General features: G+C 50.7%; 2 protein-coding genes across 2 annotated transcripts; one reads left to right on the forward strand and one right to left on the reverse strand.

Annotated features, from left to right (window-relative positions):
• Window positions 1–1,524: 1,524 nt before the first annotated feature.
• On the reverse strand, window positions 1,525–9,966 carry LOC135460997 (zinc finger protein OZF-like). Its single transcript, XM_064737978.1, has 3 exons — window positions 9,817–9,966; window positions 8,960–9,059; window positions 1,525–3,998 (listed from the first exon to the last, which is right to left on the reverse strand). Exon 3 carries the CDS (start codon window positions 3,985–3,987, stop codon window positions 2,824–2,826), a length of 1,164 nt encoding a protein of 387 aa, XP_064594048.1. The 5' UTR covers window positions 3,988–3,998; window positions 8,960–9,059; window positions 9,817–9,966; the 3' UTR covers window positions 1,525–2,823.
• A 4,882-nt stretch (window positions 9,967–14,848) lies between these two features.
• On the forward strand, window positions 14,849–16,932 carry LOC135460992 (uncharacterized). The gene is made up of 2 exons (XM_064737973.1): window positions 14,849–15,094; window positions 15,311–16,932. The coding sequence occupies exons 1-2, from the start codon at window positions 15,074–15,076 to the stop codon at window positions 16,289–16,291; spliced, it is 1,002 nt and encodes a 333-aa protein (XP_064594043.1). The 5' UTR covers window positions 14,849–15,073; the 3' UTR covers window positions 16,292–16,932.
• Window positions 16,933–23,822: the final 6,890 nt, after the last annotated feature.

The following is a 23,822-nucleotide window of genomic DNA, read 5'->3' on the forward strand; positions in this document are numbered from 1 at the left end:
GCTTCCTGAGCACACTTTTCCTCCCAGCTTTTAGGGAACATCACCTGCTGACAGGGTGGCATTATAAGTCTTATTAGGGTATACACATTAATGCCGGAATTAATGTGTTAGATGTACAAATATACTGCAGAAGTGACTGTGCAAGTTGGGATTTTAAACCAAATTGTGAAATTGCAGCTCTTAACCTTTCTAAAATCTTCCAATCAAAGGGTTCCCAAACTCTACCTGCAGCATTAGTCACTACAGGAAAAGCCTCTACATCATTTGAGAGAAAAGTCCCTTCTACCACAGCTTCTGTAATAACTCCCTTCCATTTTGTTTCTGAGCTGCTTCTATTTCAGGGTCACATTCCAACTCTAATTCCACATTTTTTACAGCGTGAGAGGGAGGAATTTGTTTAACCGGCTCAAATGCTGGCTCAGAGACAAACTGGGAGGGTGGTAACCACTTTCCTGGTTGTCTGTCTATCATTGGCAAGTCCATTTTCTCAAAAGAATAGTCTCTTTTGGGGAAAACTGAATCATTTTGTTGAATTACCAATTTTTGCAAATTGTCCACTAAAGACTTTAAATCCTCTCCAATAGAAGTATTATTCATAATAACATCTCCTTCCTTATCCTTTTCACATACAGCATGTTTAGTTTCTAAGTTACTGTTACCAACAGTTTCTTCACTCCGAGTACAACTGTCCTTTGTTCTGCAGGCTTATCCACCTGAAGAGGTTTTTTCACTCTGAGTACAACTGACCTTTGTCTGACAGCCCAACCCCCCGAAGAGGCAGCAGCTTCCTCTTTCTCGCTCTGAGCTGGAGGAGCAGTCGGGGCAATGCTCGATTCTGAGCTGAGGGGCTGTGGGCTGCGTGAGGGAATATCTAAGGTGGTAGAAAACAGCTGCTGGACTGAAGTTGCTGGAAATGCCTGAGGCTGTTCTGACTCAGAGGCAAGGGCTGCAAAAGCCGCAGCAGCAGCTTTCCTCTCTGCCTTTGAGGCTTGCAACACCTCAATGATGATTTTCCACAAAGTAGAATATTTAGACGCCTCTTTTGCCTCACTCCCGCCAGATGCAATACAGTCCCACAACATCCACCCCACAGCTTCTCATGTTGAAATCTCAAAAGCAACCTGTGCTCCTGCTACGAGATTATGGTCCCAAGCCCATTGCAATAGTCCCTTCAAATTGGAGGCATCATACTTTTGTTCTCTCTTAGAGAGGATATGTTGGAGGAGTTTCTGAACACCTTCCCTTTCATGTTCAGACCCCATCTCCTCCCCAGCCGCTCACCTTGATCAGGGTGAGATTCAAGTCATCTACGATTGGAGCTCCAGTAACCTTTCCCTCTCCCCTGGGCAGTGAGGATACTTTACACCGGCTGCTCCGTTCTTTGAGGGCTGGCTCCCATCCCTGCACAGCAGCCAAATTGCCGACCTCGAGTCCCTTTAGTGCTGTGACATTGGGCCTGCCCGCGTTCTCCACCAGAAATGCGGGGTGTGGAGGTTCAGGGACAACACACCATGACCAATATGATCCAGTGAGCCAAATTTATTATCCCTAAAAAGACTATATTTATAATAAATCTCTACTGTCCATGTGTCTCTAGCTAATACATGATTGGTTAATCCTAGCTGTTCACACGTCTAAATTAGAATGCTGATTGGATCACCTATTTTTTTACGCATCTTGCTGTGCTCGTCTGGCCCACCCATGGCTCACTTTTTTCTGACTTTCCCAAACTTGCTGACAAACTTGCTGAGTCCTGAAGATTCTTCTTCTTGTATCGCTTTCAAGGATATACCGACCCCATTTCTGAATATGTCCATTATTCATTGTTTGTGAACACGTCCACTGTCCATTATTACAAGCAGGCTGGATTGTGCATCGGCTAAATATGGCCATTGTCTAACAAAAACTCCTCAATCTGCAAAAAACTCTCAACAGTCACCGTCACCAGAAGTGTTCTGTCCCAAGCCAATAAACAGGATACTCGTTCCCACGTGGAGAAGAGCGCTTCTTGTCTTTTATCTCCGTCTCTGCAAGTCCGTGTGGGCTAGAGTCCAGAGCTAGCCAGATTTGGACTCATATAAAGCCCAGAGACCAAGGGATTACTGCATCCCCCCATGTCCCCATTCCCATCCATGACCGTATGTCCCCATGCTGCTCTCCATGACTGTGTCCTACCATAACCACATGCATATCTTAATTTAATGTCTTTGTTTTTACTCCAATATCAGATATTTTAAAGGGATGAAGAGAAATTAAAATAAAATCAAGGCCAAAAGAAAAGGAATTCCGCATCCATGCCGGCAGAGAACCTATGTGGCTTGGTGGGAGGGAAGAACATTTTTTGGTGAAGTTCCCACCCCACTGTCTCAAAAATCTTGGTTTTTTCCCCACTTTTTCACCATTTGGCTGCCAAAGACACCTTTGGGCAACAGGAAATCAAAATCGTGGCATCCCTGAAATTGGAAAAGACCTCCAAGACCATTCAGTATTCCTTGATGCCACCAGAAGATAGGATTGAATGCAAAAGATTTTAGGGGTTTGAAAGTCAACAAATCCGCTCTCCTCAAGGAATTCCCATTGTTGGTCTGCGTCCCAATGGATGTCCCTGCCCCTGTATACATCCACGTGACCACGGGGAGCCAGGAAGATGTGGAGCCCCCCAGCTAGGTGTCTTCCCAACACAGATCAGCAGGACCATGGATCACCAGGTCTCTGCCCAATGAGGGTCACTGGGGATCAGCCAACACAGATTCTCCCGTGGGGGAAGGAGTTGGAGGAGTGCATGAAGCTCTTCCTGAACTCGGGGTATTCACAGGGCTTCCCTTAGTGGTGCCTCCGTTGGTGTTTGGTCAAGATTGAGCTCTGTGAGAAGCTCTTCCCACACTCCCCACACTTGAAGGGCCTCTCCCCAGTGTGGATACGCCGGTGGATGGCGAGTTTGGAGTTTTGCTGGAATCCCTTCCCGCAGTCGGGGCAGCGGAAGGGCCTCTCCTCTGTGTGAGTCCGCTGATGTACCAGGAGACTGGAGCTGGTCTGAAACCTCTTCCCACACTCAGAACACTTGTAGGGCTTCTCCCCAGAGTGAACGCTCTGCTGGTGTTTTCTCAGGTCAGAGTGCCACCCATAGCTCTTCCCACATTCCAAGCAGGTGTAGGGCCGTTCCCCCGTGTGGATCACCTGGTGCCGAATCAGGGCCCAGCTTTCTCTGAAGCTCCTCCCACATTCCCCACACTTGTAGGGCTTTTCCCCAGTGTGGATCTTCTGGTGTTCTGTCAGCTGGCACTTCATGCTGAAGCTCTTCCCACACACCCCACACTCATAGGGCTTTTCCCCAGTGTGGATCCTCTCATGTTTCCTCAGGCCAGAGCTCTGGCTGAAGCTCTTCCCACATTCCACACACTCATAGGGCTTTCCTCCTGTGTGGATCCTCTGGTGTTGCATCAGGTGGCCCTTCTGGCTGAAGCTCATCCCACATTCCCCACACTCGTAAGGCCGGTCTCCAGTGTGGATCATCTGGTGTTGCATCAGGTGGCCCCTCTGCCTGAAGCTCTTCCCACACTCCCCACACTCAAAGGGCTTTTCCCCAGTGTGGATCCTCTGGTGTTGGATCAGGACAGAGTTGTGCCTGAAGCTCTTCCCACACTCCTCACACTCAAAGCGCCTCTCCCCACTGTGAATCACCTGGTGCTGCCTCAGGCTGGAGCTCCAGCTGAAACGCTTCCCACACTCCTCACACTCGTAGGGTTGTTCCCCGGTGTGGATCACCTGGTGCTCGATCAGGTGCAAGCTCCGACTAAAACCCTTCCCACATTCCAAGCACTTGTGTGGCTTCTCCCTGCCATGGGGCTTCTCCACCAGCTCTGAGCTCTGGCTGGATCTCCGGCCGCCTTCCCGGCTCAGGGGGGCTCTTTCCTCCCCACAGCTCCCTGGGCTGGGTTTGCAGCCCCTCCTCGTGCGGAATCTCCAGGGCTTTTCCTCCTCCTCCATCCAGCCACGCCCTAGGAATGAAAAATCCTGGTATGGGTAAAAAACAAAATGAGAGTGTCTTCGACTGGGAGCTCCTCCTTGCCCAAGTTCATCTCATTAAGTCATTGGGCATCTTGTGTCTCTAAGAACCTCCAAAACACCAAGATTCAGCACAAAAGTCCTCCAAACATCAAGACACAGATCAAAAACTTCCCAAACATCAAGATTCAGCAAAAGCCCCCTCCAAAATATAAAGATTCAGCCCCCACAAAAAAAACAAAGCACCAACAATTAGCCCAATAAAGCTCAGAAACACCAAGATTCACCCTCTGGAAAATAGTGGATCCCAATCCCCGGTCATCTGCTGCATGTGGAGCGGGGGCAACACTCCTGGGGCTGGGGTCAGAGGCTGCAGATAGAGGGAGAGGTGGAACCTTGTCCTGCTTCCTCTTCCCGTTCCTCCTCCTGTGTCCCTACTCTTGCTCACTCCTCTTCCTCCTGCTATTCCTCCTTCTCCTGCACAATCCCACCTTCTCCTCCACATGCATTGTTTGACCCTTTTGTTCCTCAACCCTGCTTCTCCTTCCCTTCTCTTCCTGCCCCAGGCCCAGCACCCACTGCTGGCTCCCTCTTCCCCTCAAACCCACAGCATCCCACGGCAGGGGCAGGGATGGAGCTGGGGCAGGTCGGGCTGGGGCAGCGCTGGGCTCTCGGCCGCTCCCGCCCGCACTCGGTCCCCACTGCAGCCGCTCCCGCCAGGACAGCGCCCGATGGGGCCCGGCCTTGGAGCTGCCCCACTCCCACTTCCCCAAATCCCCCTCGCATTTGGACAACAGGGCATGGATGGTGTTGGTGTGCTGCAAAGCGATTGCGTGAAGGGGAGTGTGCAGCAATATGGTAAAGGCAAGAAGCTGCAGGAGAAATCTATGTGGGAAGGAAAAGGATGATGGAAAAGTGGAGGAAGAGAAAAAAACTGAGGATTGGGATGTTTATCAGCAGGGTCTTAGCCTCAAAACTTGTCAGCTGATTCAGATCATTTGTATCCCTGGTTTCCAGGAGAGGAAAACAAGGAGGTCAGGGTTTCAGGGGGTTTCTCTGTGCGGGGCAGCGGCAGCACCGGGCGCAGAGCTGCGGCACCGGGAGCACGGGCTGGGGGCCTGTGGGGAGCTGCGGGGCCGGGCCGGGGCTGTGGGGCAGCCGGGGCTCAGCGCCGGGCGCTGCCTGACCCCACCAGCCCCGGGCAGGGCCGGCAGCGGCCCCCGGCCCCCAGGAGGCTGCGGGACGCCCCGGCCGCTGCCCGGCCCCGTGCAGCTGCCGGCCCTGCCCGCCGGGGGGCGCCTTTGGACACTGCGGCAGGACAGGGAGCGGCTCTGGGCTATGGGCTGGGGAGGGCACCCTGAGCACAGGGAGGAGGAGCAAGGAACACCTGGGAAATGTGGAATGTACATTTTAGCATGGAGATTATCTTTTAAGGCTTTTGTTAGGGTTACTGGAGACACAAAATATTTTGCAGAAAGCTCAGCAGCTGTCAGAGGATGAGCACCCACAGGCACTGAGGGGGCTGCAGGAGGGGCACAAGAAGGCCCTGCAGCACTTGGGCACAAAGGCACAGCAGGTGAATGCAAGAAGGGAGCAGCAAAAGGCCAAGCTGAAGGCAAAGGCCAGGGCACAGTTCCTACAGCCCCTGAGAGATCAACCCCAGGGCCCAAGGGGACCCCAGCACCCAGGGCACGGGCTCGGCCCCAAGCACCTGGCAGAGGCATTGCCCTCCTCGGCAGGGGAGAGCCCACCCAAACAGCCCCTGGCAAGGAACCAGGGCTCCAGCTGCAGGGCACAAGGACACTGCAAGCACAGACAGCAGCACCCTCAGCACCAGCAAGTCCACCCCTTGATGGACATGGATTGCCAGGGCTGTCACAGCTCCCATCACACCAGGGACCCTCCACACTGCAGCCCTTGAGAACATTCAGGGTGGGTCTGCATTGAGAGGAGGCATTTCCTGATGGACACAGGGGCCTCTCAATCCACTCTGAATCTTAGACCTAAGGGGGAAAATGCCAAAAATGTCTTTGATTATTCATGGGATTAGTGGGAAAGATGTGTGGTTTTACTCAACCACTGTTAGCAGATGTGGGTGATGGGTTTGAAATGCATGAATTTTTATTTGCTCCTAATTGTTATCATGATTTACGGGGAAGTGATTTGATCGCTAAACAGGGAACGCAAATTAATATTATTAAAAGGGATACAGAGGCCGGTTCTGTTGTACCTCTGTGTCAAATGTCTGGCCAGGCCTATGCTGAAGTGAACCCAGAAGTGTGGGCAGCCCCAGGGAAAGAGGAAAAATTAGATATGGAGTCTCTCCAAAGCACTCTGAAGCAACCAGAACAAGTGGTGTCCAAATGCAAGACCCTGTTCCAGGGGAGGGAAGGAAGGGCAATCAGACACAGCGCAGGTCACCGCCCCATGCTCAGCTCAACCCGCGCAGCTCTGGGTGCTTGTGAGAGCCTGGCACTGAAATGCCCTGAGCAGGAAGGCTTCAATATCTTCTGTTGACACCATGGCACCTAATAGGGGGGCAAAAGCAATTCTCACTGCTTCAGCAACCACTGGAGCAGATATCAAGGGATATTCTCCTGCAGGAAGCTGGGCTGGCACAGAGCCTGCCCTGGCACTTTGCTGCTGCCAACACCCAGCCAGGACATCGGCTCCTGCCCAAGGAGTGCAAAGCAGCACCACTGGTGGCCGAGGGGCCCATGCCAAGTGTCCCTGAGGCCAGAAACAGCCGCCAGCACAGCTCAACACGGGGGGACCCCTCAGCCTGGCCGCATGGGCTCTGAAGCCCCGGAGATTTGCACTTCCCGCCTCCAGCAGGAGGATGGGAGGCCGCCCCTGAGCCTGCCCTGAAGGCATCGCAGCAGCAGCCAGGGCTCCACAGCGGGCCAAGCCCCTGCACCTGCCCACAGATCCTCCCCTGGAATCCTCTGCAATCCTGGCCACCCTCCTCTGCCATCTCCAGCCACTGGGGCCAAGCCTTGCTGCCACTGCTGCAGCTTCAGCGCTGCCTGGGCCTGCACTGCCACAGCTGCTGGGGAACACCAGGGCACAATTCCACTCTGGGGCTCACTGACACCCACACTCTGGGCTGCCTGCCATTGCACTGCTGCAAAATGTACCGATTTTCGTTCTTTTAAATCTTCTTTCTCTGATCGGAAAGGCTTCTGCGCTTTAAGGTTTGCCTTTGGGAAAGGAATTTTAAAGCTTTTATTTAAGGGATGTTATGCCACTGAATTGAGATGAGTTTAACATCCCAACAGACTGGGCAAGACCAAAAGACACCCACAGAGATAACGACCAACAACAAAACATCAACACTGCCCAGCAGCAAACAGCAACCAACAGCTACCTCCGACACTGCCCGGGCAGAGCTGGAGACACCTGGGCTGGAAAAGGCTGAGAAGGAAATCCAGGAGTGTGGAGATGGAATTCACATCAGAGGGGAAGAAATCCGGGTCCAAGAGGAAACCAAATTCTAAAACCTTACACAACTTGGAAGCAAGGAACATTAAAGCAGTGGATTTAGATTGGTTCAGACTATGTAAAGTTTAGGAAAAATCGAGTAAAACTCACATGGTATGGAATGATTTTCTCTGCACATCCGGGCTATTTGTGAAAGAAATTATTTCTGTTGCACATCCTGGCCAGAATCTAGGAATGCCTTGATTCTCTAACACTAAAGAGATTCTTGGAAAGATTTTGTTTTCCCTGCAGTTTCAGTGACAAAATTACAACATGAGAAAAAAATCTCATAATATTCCCACTTTATATTGTCAGGTAGGTTTAGGATAGAAGTAATTGTGAGAATCAAGTTTTGGTCTGGGTGTTTCCATGTTTGCCTTTATGCTGCATTTTGCAAAACCGAAAAGCTTTAAAAGTAACACTTTCAACTCTGAAATAGTTTCTACTTTTTTGATAACAGCAGATTCTGAGGGGGCCACATGTGACTCACCAGATGGCTGCCCTGGAAGAGAAGCTCCATTCCAGGCAGCCTCCACAGGAGCTTTAGAAATGCAAATGAACACTGCTGGGCAAAGTGTGGACAATGCACCTGGGTCTCTTGCCTGGGGCAGGAATTCGGCTGATTCCCTCTGCCCCTCACCCCAAGCTCTGCCTGCTGGCACTGATGGAATTTGCAAAATTCAAGGCAGAGCCCAGGGGGAGGATATCTGACCCTGCAACACAAACGGGTGAAGCTGCAAAAGGAAACAGCAAATGGAGAATGTTGGGAAAACTTCAGTATAAATAAATGGAGGGGAATCATCCCTCTGCCCACTCCAGCATGTGCTGGCACTGTCTGTGTTATACAGGGTATATTACAGCAGTGGGGATTATTTTGCTACCAAAAATTCAGGGAAATCAGTTGGGATTCCAAGGATTTGATGATTTAGTTAGAGAAAAGCAGTCAATTGATGCAGCCCTGGCTGGAGAGAGCGACCAAAAATGGAGAAAAGATGAACGACCAGCAGAACAAATCCTACAACACCATGGACCAGGCCCTGGGAACCCGAACCAATTCATATCAGGAGCCACAGAACCCATTTCTCATTTCAATGGCATCATCAGATTACAAGCTCTCCTCGCAATAATAACCAACCAGACAGCTCCAGCTCCTGACCTTCCTGCTGACCAATCCACTGAAATGAGGAACACAACACTTCACCATGGGATGGGATCATAATACCTTTTAGCAGAAAATCAGGACGATTGTGGAAAATTAAATGACTCAAACTGCTGTTGGCAAATACATGACAAAGGAAAAGTGATGAAACAGATAGCAAAGCAAACAAGAAAGCAGCTCATGTACCAGTCCAAACGTAGAAAGGATGGGAATGGGACACGGTTTTGAGGCTCCCTGGCACACCATGGGTTAAACGAATGCTGTTTCTCCTCTGATGTGCTACAGCAACTCTCATCTTTTTACCATGCTCCACACCTTGAGAGTGCAGCTCATTCAGCAGCTGAGCGAGGGGATGCAGGTGGCAGCCAGGCCTCCAGATGCAGAAACGGCTACAGAACGACAGGGAATGAGGGCACTGAGAATAATCACAAAACCAAAGAAGACTCAGTAAGGAAAAAAGAAAAAAAAAACAAAACCAAAAACTGAGTGAATATTCCCAGAGATTGGGTCAGGGACTCGTAGATAAGGAAGACAGAAACCACCAGTCTCAAAAACTCTTACTAAATAACATCGACTGCTGCTCAGACAAAGTACCGCTGAATTCCTGAACTTCCAAGAGAGTAAAGACTTAACAGACCCATGCATACCGGCTGTTTTACAAAAGTGGGGTGCACATTAACGAGGACATGCAGTTGGCAGATGAGGAGATCTGAACCTTCCAAGTACCTCAGCCAGGGGGCAAAGGAAGAGGGAGATGAGGCCGGGAAAATGAGGATAAAAAAGGAGGCTGCGAACTACAACAATGGCAGAGAGCGCACGGCAAATGCCCCACGGCCTCTCCCTCTGCTCAGCAATAAAGTCACTTTTACAGGACTCCTCTGTCTCCTCTGGGCACACAAACCTCCGGCCACGGGAATTTCCCCGCACAGCCCCGGGCACGGGGCAGCCCCCTCTGTCCCAGCCACAGCAACCGGGCCGAGCCAGCGCTGCTCCGGCAGCGGCTCCTGCCGAGGCAGCGGCCGCAAGGAGACCGCGGGCAGCCGCTCCCGCAGCGCCCTCACGCCAGCGGCAACACGGGCCGGACACGGCACAACCAACCCGCCCGAGCCCCCTGCCGCCCCCGAGGCCCGCAGCCAGCCCCGAGCCCCCGCACAACCCAGCGCGGCTCCCACCTGCGCTGCGGCCGCCTCCGAGCTCCGCCGCCGCCTCACCGCGCTCCGACCGCCGCCGCCGCTCCGACAATGGCGCCGCTGCCCAGCCTTGGCCGCCCTCAGCCCACCACCGAGACCCTGCTCCGACCTGCTCCCACCAATCGGCGCGCCGCAACCACGACTGACGGCAGCACCGCCCAATCCCAGCCAGGGGCGGGCTCTGCACACGGCACAGCCCCGCCCCGTGCTCTCAGGGCCCCCCGGGCTGCGTGAGGGCAGAGCCGGAGCTGAGGAACAGCCCTGGAACTGGCCCGGGCCCGAGGGGCATTGCGCTGAAACACAAATAAACTTCTCCACAGCTTCCGCCACGGCTTTCCCGGCACTGCGGCTCCGGTGGCTCCGGCTCAGCGGGAAGCCCTGGAGCCTCCCTTCTCCTGCCCCTAATTAGGAGCATGAGTGCATCGTTTTGATTTCCCCCAAAAAGGAAAAACCGCCCCAAACCTCTGTGGATGAGTGGGGGAGGGGAGAGGTCTCTGACAGAAAACTCCAAAAACTCAGAGCAGGATAGTGAGAAGTATGGTAAATAGATATGATTTGTGCTGACAAAATTGAAACAGTAATCAATATTGATACAGTCATTAATATTTGGCAATAATGAAACAGTTAGAAGGTGTACTGCCAAGAAAGGGAGAGGAGGGGTTCCTTCTCCCCCCCACCCTTTCCTGCAGATGTTAAAGGCAGGAAAAAGCAAGAGATAACAGTTACTAAAAATTAACAGAAAGAAAGGAAAATCTGGTTGGGTCCCAGGAAAATGCCCTCTATAAGAGATTTATTGCTTTGATGCTTAAACATAATATTCTGTTAGTTTTGGCTCACATTGTACTGGCTTGGTGAGCATGTGAGCCCAATGGTGAATTAAAGGACATCGAGGAAGAGGAGAGGCCTTCATCAGTGATGACCCGGAAAGATGGGTGCGACCACCAAACCGAGTGGTGGAGCATGCACGGTAAAGGTGGTGATGAGGGTGGAGGTAGAAGTGTGATGAATCGAAAAGGGGAGGAGATGGCATTGACATATGGCACAAAAGGGGTAATTTTCACCTGGCAAGCTCCTACGTGAGGTGGCAAGGGTCCCAGAACCCTGCACTCCGTACCCTGCGCGGTTATTTTTGTTTTGCTTATGCGCTATTATTGGAACCAAATTATCCATAATTTTAACTAAATTATATTGTCAATATTTCAAGTGTATCCAATTTTATACATTTTCTAAACTATTCAATTAAGATTGGTGCTACCTCAAACATTGTTTGGGGATTTTTTTGATGGGATAATTGGGCAAAGATAACAGGGTGATACATACATTTGGAAAATTATGGGAAGAAAGAGGTTTATTAAGCTGCAGGGGAAAGACATTATCTCTTGAGAACTTAATCTCTCACTTATTGGAGGTGGTGAACTTGCCAAAAAAGTTAGCAATAATACACATCAAGGGGCACGGGGCAGGGTGCTCAGAAGAGGTAACAGGAAACCGACTAGCTGATGAAGAAGCTGGGAAAGCTGCATTGTTGCCAAAAAGCTCCAAGATGCTCCCTTTGCTCCCAGTAACTGCACCACTGCCAGAGAAACTGTCTTTTCCACCAGAGGAACTTGAGATAATTTAAAAGAGTGGGGCAGAGGAAGGAGAGGATAATTGGTTTACAAGGGATGGTAAGCAGTGGATACCAAAAGCTCTGGCCCTGCAATTGTTAAAATAACTTCATGAAGAGAGTCACTGGGGCTCCTGAGGACTGGCAGAAGCCTTCCTCAAAACGTATGCTGCTGTGGGTCTTTTTATTCTGGCTTATTTTTATTCTGGCTAAAGCAAGCTATTGAGGGTTGTTTGATTTGTGCTAAAACCAATAACAGAGTTACAAAGAAACTCGCCAGGGGAGGGAGGTCTTGGGCTGTACCTCCCTTCCAGAGATGCCAGGTGGATTTTACTGAAATGCCTCGAGTGGCAAGGTTCAAATATCTTCTGGTAACAGTGTGTCTGTCAGTTAACAGGGTGGCCGGAAGCATTTCCAGCCATTTCAGCAACTACAGGATCAGTTATTAAAGTATTTTTGGAACAAATAATTCCAAGATATGGGACTGTGGAAGCAATAGGCTCAGATAGGGGAACTCATTTTACAGGAAAAATTCTTCAAGGAGTTATGACTGCTTTAAGGATACAATGGAACCTCCATACCCCCTGGCACCCCTAGAGTTCGGGTGGGTTGAGAGGATGAATGGAGAGATAAAGAAACACCTCCTGAAACTGGTGATAGAAACTAAGATGCCGTGGGTACAGCTCTCGCCACTGGTTTTGGCAAGAATAAGGGCCAGACCCAGGGGAGATATTCAATTATCTCCCTTTGAATTAATGTCTGGAATTCCTTACCCTTGTAATTCTCAGCCTAGTAGGGGGATAGAGATAAGTGATGTATATTTGAAACAATATGTGGCCAGGATACTGTCTCTTGTGAAATCTGTTGGACAGGAAGCTCAGCTGGCACAGACCCTGCCTTTGGACTTTGCTGTTCACAACATCCAGCCGGGAGATTGGGTCCCAGTTAAAGAGTGGAAAGAAGCACCCTGGTGGTGAAGTGGCGTGGACCTTTCCAAGCGTTGCTGACCACAGAAACAGCCGTCAAGGCAGCTGAACACGGTGGACCCATCACACTCGGGTCAAGGTCTCTGAGGCCCCGGAGGTTTGGACATCTCAGCTGGAGGAGAAGGATGGGAAGCCGTGACCGACGCTCCACAGGGGCGGAATGGAGCAGCAGCCAGTGCGGCGACATCGGGGGAAGCCCTGTGCGCCTCCCCACAGACTGCCTGCTGAAACAGTTTGTGTGGGCATCCCTCCTCTCCCACCTCCAGTCACTGGGGGCCAATCCTCACTGTCATTGGTTGTTTTTATGTTAAGCTGTTTCTCTGCCTTCTCTCACCACAGGTGGTGTGGAAGACAACGTGAAAGTGAAAATTCGGTTAGGAGATTAGATTACACATTTAGAATGTTTCTCTTAATGATCTTACACTTATATTGTCAGTTAGGTTTGGGGCAGAAGTGGGAAAATAATTTTTAACCTTGGGAGAAGAAGTAGCAAAACCTTTAATCTTAGCAATTGTTGGGTCTGCGGAGGGTCTGCTGGCCATGGGTGGCCAGCCCAGTCGAGCCTAAATGGTGGGTCAGTGCCCTGAGTGAGGTCCATAATGGAACAGGATTTTGGGATGCAGAAGGAAGCCCATGGCAGCTTCATTCTTCTGAAAGAGGCATTTATTGTCTAAATAGAATAGGAAACATATATGTGGTGAAAAAGCGTTTGTGACTAGGTTTAGATTGTTGGACCCCCAGCTGCTCTCCTTATGATCGTTCCAGATATCAAGGCAGATGGAATCAAAAACATGTTAAGCTCACTAATGGTAGCTGGGTAAGGTGCTCCTTCCATAATTACCAAAAGGATTTTGAAGGCTGTAAAGCAGGGGGGAAGGATATGTTTTTTGATGCCTTATTTTTAAGCTGCCCCCAAGATAATTCCACAAGTAGGACACATGTAGTCCGTGACTATCAGTGGAAGTGGCAACACCAGAATGGAACTTGAGCCCTTTTTAATATGTTTTGGTCCGGATCTAGCAAAACAGGCCTGGGATGTAACTGCAGGTGGAAACCTCAGGTGGGAGCTTGGAGATGCAAATTCTGCGATTCTTATGATGGGGCAACCATTGTCAGGGTGTGAAATACAAAGCTGTGTTTCGTGTCAGGTACATACAGGCAATGTGTGTATTTGTGATTGTGATATGTGTGGGGACCGACAATGGGACAGTTGCGAATTCTAATAATAACTGAGGAAAGTAAAGCATGGAAGAAGGCCTTTGAACCTATCTTTTTTTGCAATTAACCTTGGTTGATTTAGGAGCATTGGAATTAAAGTGTTAAGGATGTTGCTTTTTGCTTGTAGTTAATCCTCAAAGAGTTCTGCAAAAATAAACTTTTGAAGTATAATTTTAGAATATTGCTTGTATCCTTGAAACTATAGCTTTGGAATATATATAAAGGAAACTTGCTTATGTCACACCTTAATAAAGCAGAGAAAATCAGCTTGAGAAAGGAAGATGAACATCAGCTGAAGGATTTATAGTTTCGACCGAGGGAAGATGGACACCACTGTTAGGAGATTTATAGTCTTTGCAATTAAAGGGTGGACCCACATCTGGGAAGATGGACTTCACCATACGAGATTCATCTTTCTTCTTTCGGAAACTGGACCACCACCATCTGGGGATAATCCTTTTGAGATACATCCTGAGAAAAACTAAATCAAAACAGTGTATAGAATTGTGACGTAAAAATTTGGAGTGGAAACTGCTGATGAATAAAAATTGGAATAGAAACTGGTGAGAAAGCTTATGAGTACCCCTATAAATACCTGTAACCCTCAACTATTGGTGTGCAGTTAGAGGGAAAACTTCCCCCACTGTACCCAGCGCTGTATTGCTCATACTTTACGATATTAATTAATAAATTGATTGCTGCTTGAATATTGGCCTTGTCAAGCTTCTTATTTATAACACTCAGATACCTCAAATTTTCTCTCAGAACCCCCAGTTCTCTCTGACGGACCCCAAACCCCCTCACATCCCCTCAGCGCCCCCAGTTCTCTTTTAGGACCCCCCAGCCTCCCCTCAGATCCCCTCAGTATCCCCCAGATCCCCTCAGGATTCCCTAAACCCTCTCACGCCCCCTCAGGACCCCCCAAACCCCCTCAGAACTCTCCACATCCCCTCAGAACTCCCCAAACCTCCTCAGGACCCTCAGTTCTCCCTCAGGTTCCCCCAAATCCCCTCCCAACTGCCCCCACCCCGCTTCTCGCCAGAGGTCTCGCGAGAGAAGCAGCGCCGCCATCTTGGTTGAGGGCAGTTCCGCCCGCTCCTCAGAGCGCTCCACGTTCCCTCATCAATCCAGCCGGGAACGGCGGATTTAATCCGCCTAGAAATGGCGGGATGGAGCCTAAACCCCTTGGGATTCAGCCTAAAAATCTCCCGAATCCAATCTGGTGCTTCCCGAGGATTGGGGCGGTACTGGTGATGGGCGGGACGGTGACGTCACTGCCTCTGGCCCCGGCCCCTTTCCGGCGCCTCCCGATCGCGCTCGGGCATTTCCGCGAGCGCCGCCGCCGGGGCCGATTCTGGGCCGGGACCGGTGCCTGTCCCGGGGCTCCTTCGCCACCGGAGCGTCCCCAAGGTGTCCCCGCCGGTCACCAATGAGCCAGCAGAACCAGAAGGTGCGACCGGGGTCGCGGGGGGTGGGGAGAGAAGGACACAGTGGGGGGAGGGGGCACGGGGGAGAAGGGAGCAGTGGGGGACGGGGGGGAACACGGGGGTGGCAGTGGGGACGAGGGGATGAGAAAGGGACAGAGGGGAGCCCGGGAGGGCACAGGGGCCCCTGCAGGCGGCCACAAGTGCCACCAGGTCTGACACGTGCCCTGTCCCCTCCCCAGTTGCTGAAGGCGCTGGTGTCCGTGGTGGCCACCCTGGGCAAGGTGGCGGCCACCGTGACCGGGTCACACAGGGACGTGCGGCAGCGCGTGTCCCCAAAGTTCCTGCCCGCGGCCCTGAGGAGATTCACCCAGAGCCTCCGTGAGACCCTGGACCATGGCGATGTCACCTCCATGGGCCACCGTGGTGTCCCCTGCCTGGGCCAGGCCCTGGCCGCCCTCTTGGCCACCCCTGGGACCAACTGGGCCGATGTGAGAGCCGCGGCCAAGGCCTGGCAGGAGTTGGTGGCCGCGCTCAGGGAGAGATGGGACCGGCTGCAGGAGGAGGCCGATGAGCTGCGCAAGACCTGCTGGGACGCGACACCCTTGTGGGCCAAGCACCTGTGGTTAAAGGCCACCTTCAGGGAGAGGGGACAACCTGGGGACAACCTGGAGGCCACACCCTGGTGGCTGCCGGTGACCCTGGACAGGGTCGAGGGGGCCTCGGCAGGGGCCACGCACAATGCTCAGGTGGCAGCGGCCACCAGTGAGGAAGAGAAAGCTACCAGCAAGGCCATGGATGAGGCCATGGTGGCCACCAGCCGGGCGAGGGCGGCCGCCTGGAGGGGACATTGGGCAGTGGTGGCCCTGGCACCGCTGAAGCGTTTGGTGGACGCGTGTGAAAAAGCCATCGAGTTCACCTGGGACATGCAGACCCAGCTCGAGGAGATTGAGGACACCCTGAAGTGGCCAGAGCAAATGTCCCCCAATATCCTTGAGGCCTTGGTGGCCGACGTGGCTGAGTTTGAGCGTCTGTGGGAGGGCAGCGCCCGCCTGGCCTCGCATCACCTGCTGCCGACACTGTGGGATATCCACAACCTCCTTTTGAGTCCCTATGCTGGCCCAGGTGGCCCCGGTGGCCCGGGTGGCCCTGGCAGCCGCGCAGTGGCCAAGCAGTGCCAAAAAGCCATCAAGGACATCCCGAGGCTGCTGCAGAGACAGTGATGTCACCACTGTAATGTCGTTGGTGCAGTGATGTCACTGGAGAGACTTGGGGGCAGTCGAGTGCCACCAGCTCCTTGAGTGCCACAGCACTGCGTGTCACCAAGAGCCCCTCGAGTGCCACCAGTTCCTCAAGTGCCACCAGCTTCTCGTGTCACCAAGATCTCGTGCAGGAGAACCTGGGCGGTCCTTGTGCTACCAAGAGCCCCCTGAGTGTCACCAGGACTGACCCAGCCCCCGTCTGCGGGTCCCTGGTGTAACTGGGGTCTCTCTCTGTGTCAGACACTGCCCTTGGGCACCCAATGGGACCCCGCTGAGCACCGGGAACCCCAAATTTCACTGTCCTCATGCACTGGGACCCCCTCTCAGGCATCAGGACCCTCGAGTTTCTCCTCCCCCCTCCTCATGCACCGGGACCACCAGAGACTCCCCCAACCCATCAATCAGTGTCGTCATTGAGCACCGGGACCCCCCGCTCGAGCACTGACCCCCCACATCGTGCACTGGGACAGCGGAGACCCCCCCACTGTCGCGATCCGTCCCAGTGAACGGGTAACGCGGTGATTTTAAGATGCAAAATAACCGACAAAGGCACAGGGGATTTACAGTAACAAAACCAACAAATGCAGTTTTATTGAAATAACCACAACAGAAATGCGTTGGTGAGGGGAAACTGGGGACAGAAGGAGAAGATAAGGAAAAGAGGGAGGAGAAGAGGGGAGATGGGTATAGCTACCGAATGCGGTGCTGCTTTTATCCTTCGAGGTCCAGCTGTCAAAAGCTCACCAGGCCACAAAAGGCACGGCTGAACTGGACCCCAGTCGTACTGTCTTTAGTTGGGGGAAGGGGAATGGTTTCTTGGCCGAAACAAAGGTCTTCGGGGGAGAAAGAATAGGGGTGCACAAACCCAAGCCAGGCAACGGGTGAGAACCATTGTTTTCATGGCCCAGTGCTCGCACCTGCGTTTACTCTGGGCAGCTTTTCCTCCCCCCACTGCACATCCCCTGAGTTGGGGGGGGTCAGTTCCAGTCTCTGTAAGAAGGGTGTGAGGGGGGTTTCCTTGCACAGGAGTTTCTTACCTTGGTTCCTTGATGAAGAGGCTTACATCTCTGCTTGTCTGTCACGATGGTTGAGGGTGGACGAGAGGGGTCTTCTCTTGGAAGAGGGACCACCCCAAAGCTCAAAGCAGCCAGGCCAGGAGGTGGGGAGAAAGTCCAGGTCCATTGTTCAGAAAAAGGGCAAGGTGCCCCTTCAAGTTCAGCGTGGCAAACAACACCTGTGGAAACACTGAGCTAAGAGGCACATGACTCCCCTTCCCCACTGGCTCAACAGTTTTTAACTTTTTGGTGGTCTTTTCTTCACGACAATCGTGAGGCAAAAATGAAGGGTATTTCAGACAGACTCTCACACTCTGCATCATGCTTTTTACAAAAATGCATCAGCTTGGTGCAAATACACCAAGACGACAACCAAAGCATTGCTCCAGGTTCCAGCACAATTGCCACGGGGGATCTTTTTCATTTGTAAAGACAGAATTTGGCCTGGCATCCCTGCAAATGTCAAAGGTGGTCCATGCTGCATTGGAAGAATTTCATTGTTGTCACCTGATTCAAAATCATGGAAAGAGCAAAAACGTAAAGGGAGAAGATCATTGGAACAGTATAGTCCAAATTGTGATGGTGAGGTAAACACTTGGGACAAGGCTTGGAGAGTTGCCATTGCAATTTTCTCACCTCAGACAGCGTCAGGGATGGCCTTGACTCAATTGGACCACATGGGTTGCTGGTTGAGCAAACATGCTCGAGCCGTTTCTCTTGCACTGAGTGACATGTTAAAAGACATTGACAGTGTGAGACGGGCAACTCTTCAAAATAGAGCAGCAATCACTTATCTGCTTCTGGCACATGGACATGGATGTGAGGAATTTGAAGGAATGTGCTGCATAAATCTGACAGATCACTCAAAGTCAATTCATGAAAACATTACAAGATAGAAGACAGTATAAAAAAGCTTAGGGAGCTCACTGGATCCTGGTTCGATGATGTGGTTGAATTTTTCCATCTTTCTCCATTGTGGAAAGTGCTTTTAGAAATAGAGTTTTATATTTTAGTAGGACTTTTGGTTCTCATGCTCATCGTGCCATGCATCCTTTTGTGTGTGTGACGGGTCATGAATCGAGTCGCCAAAGAGGTGTTTTTGGTGCAAACAGAAGGGGGAGATGTCGGAACTCAGTACATCCCTCCCGGTGTCCGGAGTTGCCAAGGGCCCCACCAGGGGGGTTGGAGACCCTGGCATGCTGCCCAGAACACCTGGGGATTTGATTTTGACCCTTGGAGCAAGTTACCAGCTTTGTATGAGGACGTGAAGGTCACACAGGTTTGAATAGAGTAATGACAAAATAATCACAGGATGAAAATGTAGATTTTAGGATTTTTGGTATGGGGGTTATGGGGACAAGATGGAGGAATCAGGGCATGTCTAGCCTTTCTTCTTCTTCTTGTTCTCCGTTTTCTGCTGTGATGTTGGCACTTTGGGATTGGTTTAGAGTAGAAGTGCACTGTCTAAAATAGGTGATAGGTATTGGGAATTAAGTGTCAGTATGATATACGTAGTTTGTAGTATAAAAAGACAACACCACCTTGGGAGCGGTCAGAGTGGTCGTGGCTGCCCTGCTGAGCAGACCTCGGCTGGGCAGAAAGAAAATTTTATAGATAAGAATTAATAAACAACCTCAAGACCGAAAAGTGAAGAGTCCAGACTCGTTCTTCAGTTGCACAGGCCGAAGCACAGACATCCTACGCATCTCGGGGCAGCAATTATCAATCAGCTACGCGAGAATGAACGAGATTCCCACTGTCCCTGCCTGCTATCCAGCAAAACCACAGCCAAGGGAACGGGCTTGACAGAATCAGCAGTATTGGAAACCCAAATTGCCCTAGAATTTTGGCAATAATTACAAACTGGCTGCAAGGTAAAACTCTGGTCTCGCTGACAAAGAAGAATAAGAACAAGTGACACGGGCTGAAGAAGCTCCACCCTACAATCAACTGCCAGCAGAAGAAACACGCTGCGTTGTTCTCACTGATGGTTCATGTTGCATCGTAGGCATGAACAACAACTGGAAAGCAGCCATACGTGAATCATGATTTTAAAAATTTAAGATTTTAGCTGAGGATTAGAACCAATTCACATTGAAGTCAGATACACCAAAAATAGGACAATGATTATTAGATGCCTAAGCTAAAGCTAATTGTTATATTATGAGCTCATTTGTAGAAAAAAGTGGAGCAAGTGAACCATTAGAGGAACATATTGAAACCAGTAGAACAATGCCCAGCACCTAGACTCTGTGTTAATCCATCACAAAGCAGGGGCCTTGGATTGTGCCAGAGGGTCACAGAGACCTGATGAAGACCTTCCTGACTTCATCCCTGGACCACTGGCCCAATTTGAGACCACCGACCCAATTCAAGAGAAGAATTGTGCGCACGTGAAGGACTAATAACGTCATTTTAATACAACGTGGGGATGGGAGGTGCTGGGGTTATGCATACGTATTATTTTGGGAAATGAACAGAAGGCAAAAATCCTTGTGTGGTGCAGTCATGCATTTTGAGAATGACTCCCCCGTGCTGCCCACCCACGTTATAAACATACAGCTTTCTAACTTTAACTAGTTAGAGCCTTTGTCCATGATCTTCAGTTTTAATGATTCAGTTAGCAAGCCAGCCAGGAGGAGACTCTGCTGGGCTGTGAGACCAGCTCAGGTCATGGACCCCCTTGGTGCACCCCCAGGATATTCCTGGAAGAGTGGGCTCTGCTGCACAGACTGTTCATCCAGCAGCAGACAAGGACTCCTGACTACTAAAACTCCAGACAAAATGGTATGTTTAAAAATTAAAACAGTTTAAAACAGTGACCGGTAAGGCGTGGTCAGGAGAGGCCCTTTGGTAAGTCGTGGGAGATGTCCCACGTGCAACTTGTGCCTCTGTAGTGTGCTTGCAAGCTGAAGTTGCAGTTGAAATCTGGTTGCCAGCAGAAAGAGTTGTTGAACTGTTGTACTGAGCTCAGGCTTTTGATGCTGCCATTTGTTTCGCCATAGAGAGCTCAGTTTGCCACCAACTGGGGCTAGCAGTCGTAAGGGCAAATGCTGGTCTAAGGTTGTTATAACCGAGTTTGTGTGTGTGGAAAGAAATACCCCTTTCACAGTGAGTTTGTGTGTGTGTGAACTTTCTAGTTTTGGGGAACAGCATTCACTGTGACACCTGGTGTTTGAGTATAACCATTCTTTTGTAAGGCTTTGTGTTCAGGTGTTAACCAATCCTTTGGCTGTGGGACCTGGGAGGCGAGGATCAAACGCTGTAACACAGTGCCTTTGTGATCCCTCTCCTTGTGGAGTTTGCAAAGTTGCAACTTTGGATTCATCTGGTGTAGTGTGAGATTTTGCTGACTATTGTGTAAAAGTTATAATTGTAACAAGCTGGTAATTTTTGTTGTGTGTCATCTGTGTTAAGCTATGTATTAAGCTTGAGCCTGAGTCAAAAGGGTTAAGCCACCCTTTTAGAAGGGTTTTATCTTGAACTGGTGTTTGTAGGCTGTCAGAACTGTAATAGAGAGAGCTTGTTATAAGTTGATTCCCAAGACTTGAGGTACAGGAGAGCTGTGTGGGTTTTTTCCCCTGCATTGTGGTAATTTGATTCTTGGGACTGTATAGCTCTGTTTGTGAGATTTTAAGATTTTGTTTGCAACAAGTGCAGCATTTTATGTGGAAAAAAGTATGTAAGTGGCTGGTGATTTATGTGAAGCCCTTGTAAAGAAATTAAAAAAAACAATATCTCACTGAGAATCATCCCCCCCAGACCCCCAGTTATGTGGTGTTTTGTGGGCTTCCACAGATTTTTTGCTTGTATCAGGGACAGCGTTTTGTATTTCATTTTATTTGTGGTTTGACAGATTAAAGGAATCCCTTTACCTTGGCAGTGGGAAAAGTGCATATTATATGTCTCTATGCAGATATAAAATACTATATGTATTTTGTTGTAGCGATTAGTAGGGCAGTATCAACATTTTAACAGTATGGTAAATGCAGTTTTCTAGTTAAGGTAGGAACTATGTATGTGGGATACTTTTTAAAGAAATGAATGAGGTACTTGCACCAGATAGCAGCCACAGGACACCTTAATCTTTCAGAGAAAGAGAATTTACTGCTCTCTTATCAGAAGGAACGAACTTCTTCCCGCCTTGCTCAGCCGTGAAGACGCCGCTAAGGATTAGGAGGAAGAAGTTGACACTGACCAGACAGAATCCTTTGTTTGAATGGAATTTATGCATCATGTATGAGGTGTATGAATATGCAACAGGCTATTGCTTTCAATGGTTAATCCTCTGTTAACGGGTGTCCTTTTTCGGGCTTATTTTGCCCAAAAAAGGTACCTGGTCCTCCATAACTTTCTTCTTATTGTCTCGTATTGTCCTAATCTCAATTGTTCAAATTTTTATTACTCGAATTGTATTGCTATTTTTATGACCATTTTATTACTATTAAACTTTATTTTTTTTTAAAGTGATGGGCGTTTTTCACAATGGAGGCATGGGGGAAAGGTGGATTTAAGGGTCTTCACTTACTTCTCATTATCCTGCTCTGCGATTTGGGAGTTTTCTGTCAGAAATCTCTCCCTTCCCCCAATCATCCACAGAGCATTGGGCAGTTTTCCCATTGTTGCAGTAAATTAAAGCAGTGTACTAATGCGCCTAATAAGGGGTAGGAAAACTGAGGGCTTTCCTCGGAGCCGGAGCCACCGGAGCCGCAGTGCCGGGAAAGCCGTGGAGAAGTTTGTGTTTTCAGCTCAATCCCCCTCGGGCCCGGGCCCGTTCCAGGGCTGTTCCTCAGCTCCGGCTCTGCCCTCACGCAGCCCGGGGGGCCCTGAGAGCGCGGGGCGGGGCTGTGCCGTGTGCAGAGCCCGCCCCTGGCTGCGATTGGGCGGTGCTGCCGTCAGTCGTGGTTGTGGCGCGCTGATTGGTGGGAGCGGGGCGGAGCAGGGCCCCGGTGGCGGGCTGAGGGCGGTCCTGGCGCCATTGTCGAAGCGTGTGTGCGGTCCCGGGGCGGCGGCAGCGGCCGGAGCGCGGTGAGGCGGCGGCGGAGCTCGGAGGCGGCCGCAGCGCAGGTGGGAGCCGCGCTGGTTTGTGCGGGGGCTCGGGGCTGGCTGCGGGCCTCGGGGGCGGCAGGGGGCTCGGGCGGGTTGGTTGTGCCGTGTCCGGCCCGTGTTGCCGCTGGCGTGAGGGCGCTGCGGGAGCGGCTGCCCGCGGTCTCCTTGCGGCCGCTGCCTCGGCAGGAGCCGCTGCCGGAGCAGCGGTGGCTCGGCCCGGTTGCTGTGGCTGGGACAGAGGGGGCTGCCCCGTGCCCGGGGCTGTGCGGGGAAATTCCCGTGGCCGGAGGTTTCTGTGCCCAGAGGAGACAGAGGAGTCCTGTAAAAGTGACTTTATTGCTGAGCAGAGGGAGAGGCCGTGGGGCATTTGCCGAGGGCTCTCTGCCATTGTTGTAGTTCGCAGCCTTCTTTTTATTCTCATTTACCCGGCTCATCTCCCTCTCCCTTTGCGCACTGGCTGAGGTGCTTGGAAGGTTCAGACCTCCCGATCCGCCAACTGCATGTCCTCGTTAATGTGCATCCCCACTTTTTTATAACAGCCAATATTCACGGCTCTGTTAAGTTTTTATTCTTGTCGAAGTTCAGGAATTTAGCGGGTCTTTCTGTGAGCAGCAGTCCATGTTAATTAGTGAACATTTATTGACAGCTGTGTGATTTCACCCCTTATCTTCCTTTATCTCATTACTCCTCTGGCCCCTCGCTCAGCTGCTGAATGAGCTGCACTCTCAAGGTGTGGAGCATGGTAAAAAGATGAGAGTTGCTGTAGCACATCAGAGGAGAAACAGCATTCGTTTAACCCATGGTCTGCCAGGGAGCCACAAAACCGTGTCCCATTCCCATCCTTTCCACGTTTGGACCAATACATGAGCTGCTTTTTTGTTTCTGGTGTTATTTTTTTTTTAACCACTTTTCCTTTGTCATCTATTTGCCAACAGCAGTTTGAGTCATTTAATTTTCCACAAACTCCTCTTTTTTCTGCTAACAGATGATCTGATCCCATCCCATGGTTAGGTGTTGTGTTCCTCATTTCAGTGGATTGGTCGGCAGGAAGGTCAGGAGCTGGAGCTGTCTGGTTGGTTATTATTGCAAGGGCAGCTTGTAATCTAATGATGCCATTGAAATGAGAAATGGGTTCTGTGGCTCCTGATATGAATTGGTTTGGGTTCCCAGGGGCTGGTCCATGGTGTTGTAGGATTTGTTCTGGTAGCCTTTCAGCTTTTCCCCATTTTTGGGCCCTTCCTCAGGAGCCAGGGCTGCATCAATTGACCACTTTTCTCTAATTAAATCATCAAATCCTTGGATTCCCAACCGATTTCCCTGAATTTTTGGCAGCAAAAATCCCCAGTGCTCTGATACACCCTATATAACATAGACAGTGACAGCACATG

Source organism: Zonotrichia leucophrys, unplaced genomic scaffold, assembly GCF_028769735.1.
Source record: "Zonotrichia leucophrys gambelii isolate GWCS_2022_RI unplaced genomic scaffold, RI_Zleu_2.0 Scaffold_145_113207, whole genome shotgun sequence".
In the NCBI taxonomy this organism is placed as follows: Eukaryota; Metazoa; Chordata; class Aves; order Passeriformes; family Passerellidae; genus Zonotrichia; species Zonotrichia leucophrys.

Coding starts and splice junctions, on each gene's coding strand:
- LOC135460997 (XM_064737978.1), bottom strand. CDS start 3,987: ATGGAGGAGGAGGAAAAGCCCTGGAGATTCCGCACGAGGAGGGGCTGC.
- LOC135460992 (XM_064737973.1), top strand. CDS start 15,074: ATGAGCCAGCAGAACCAGAAG. Junction 15,095..15,310: donor TGAGCCAGCAGAACCAGAAG/GTGCGACCGGGG, acceptor TCCCCTCCCCAG/TTGCTGAAGGCGCTGGTGTC.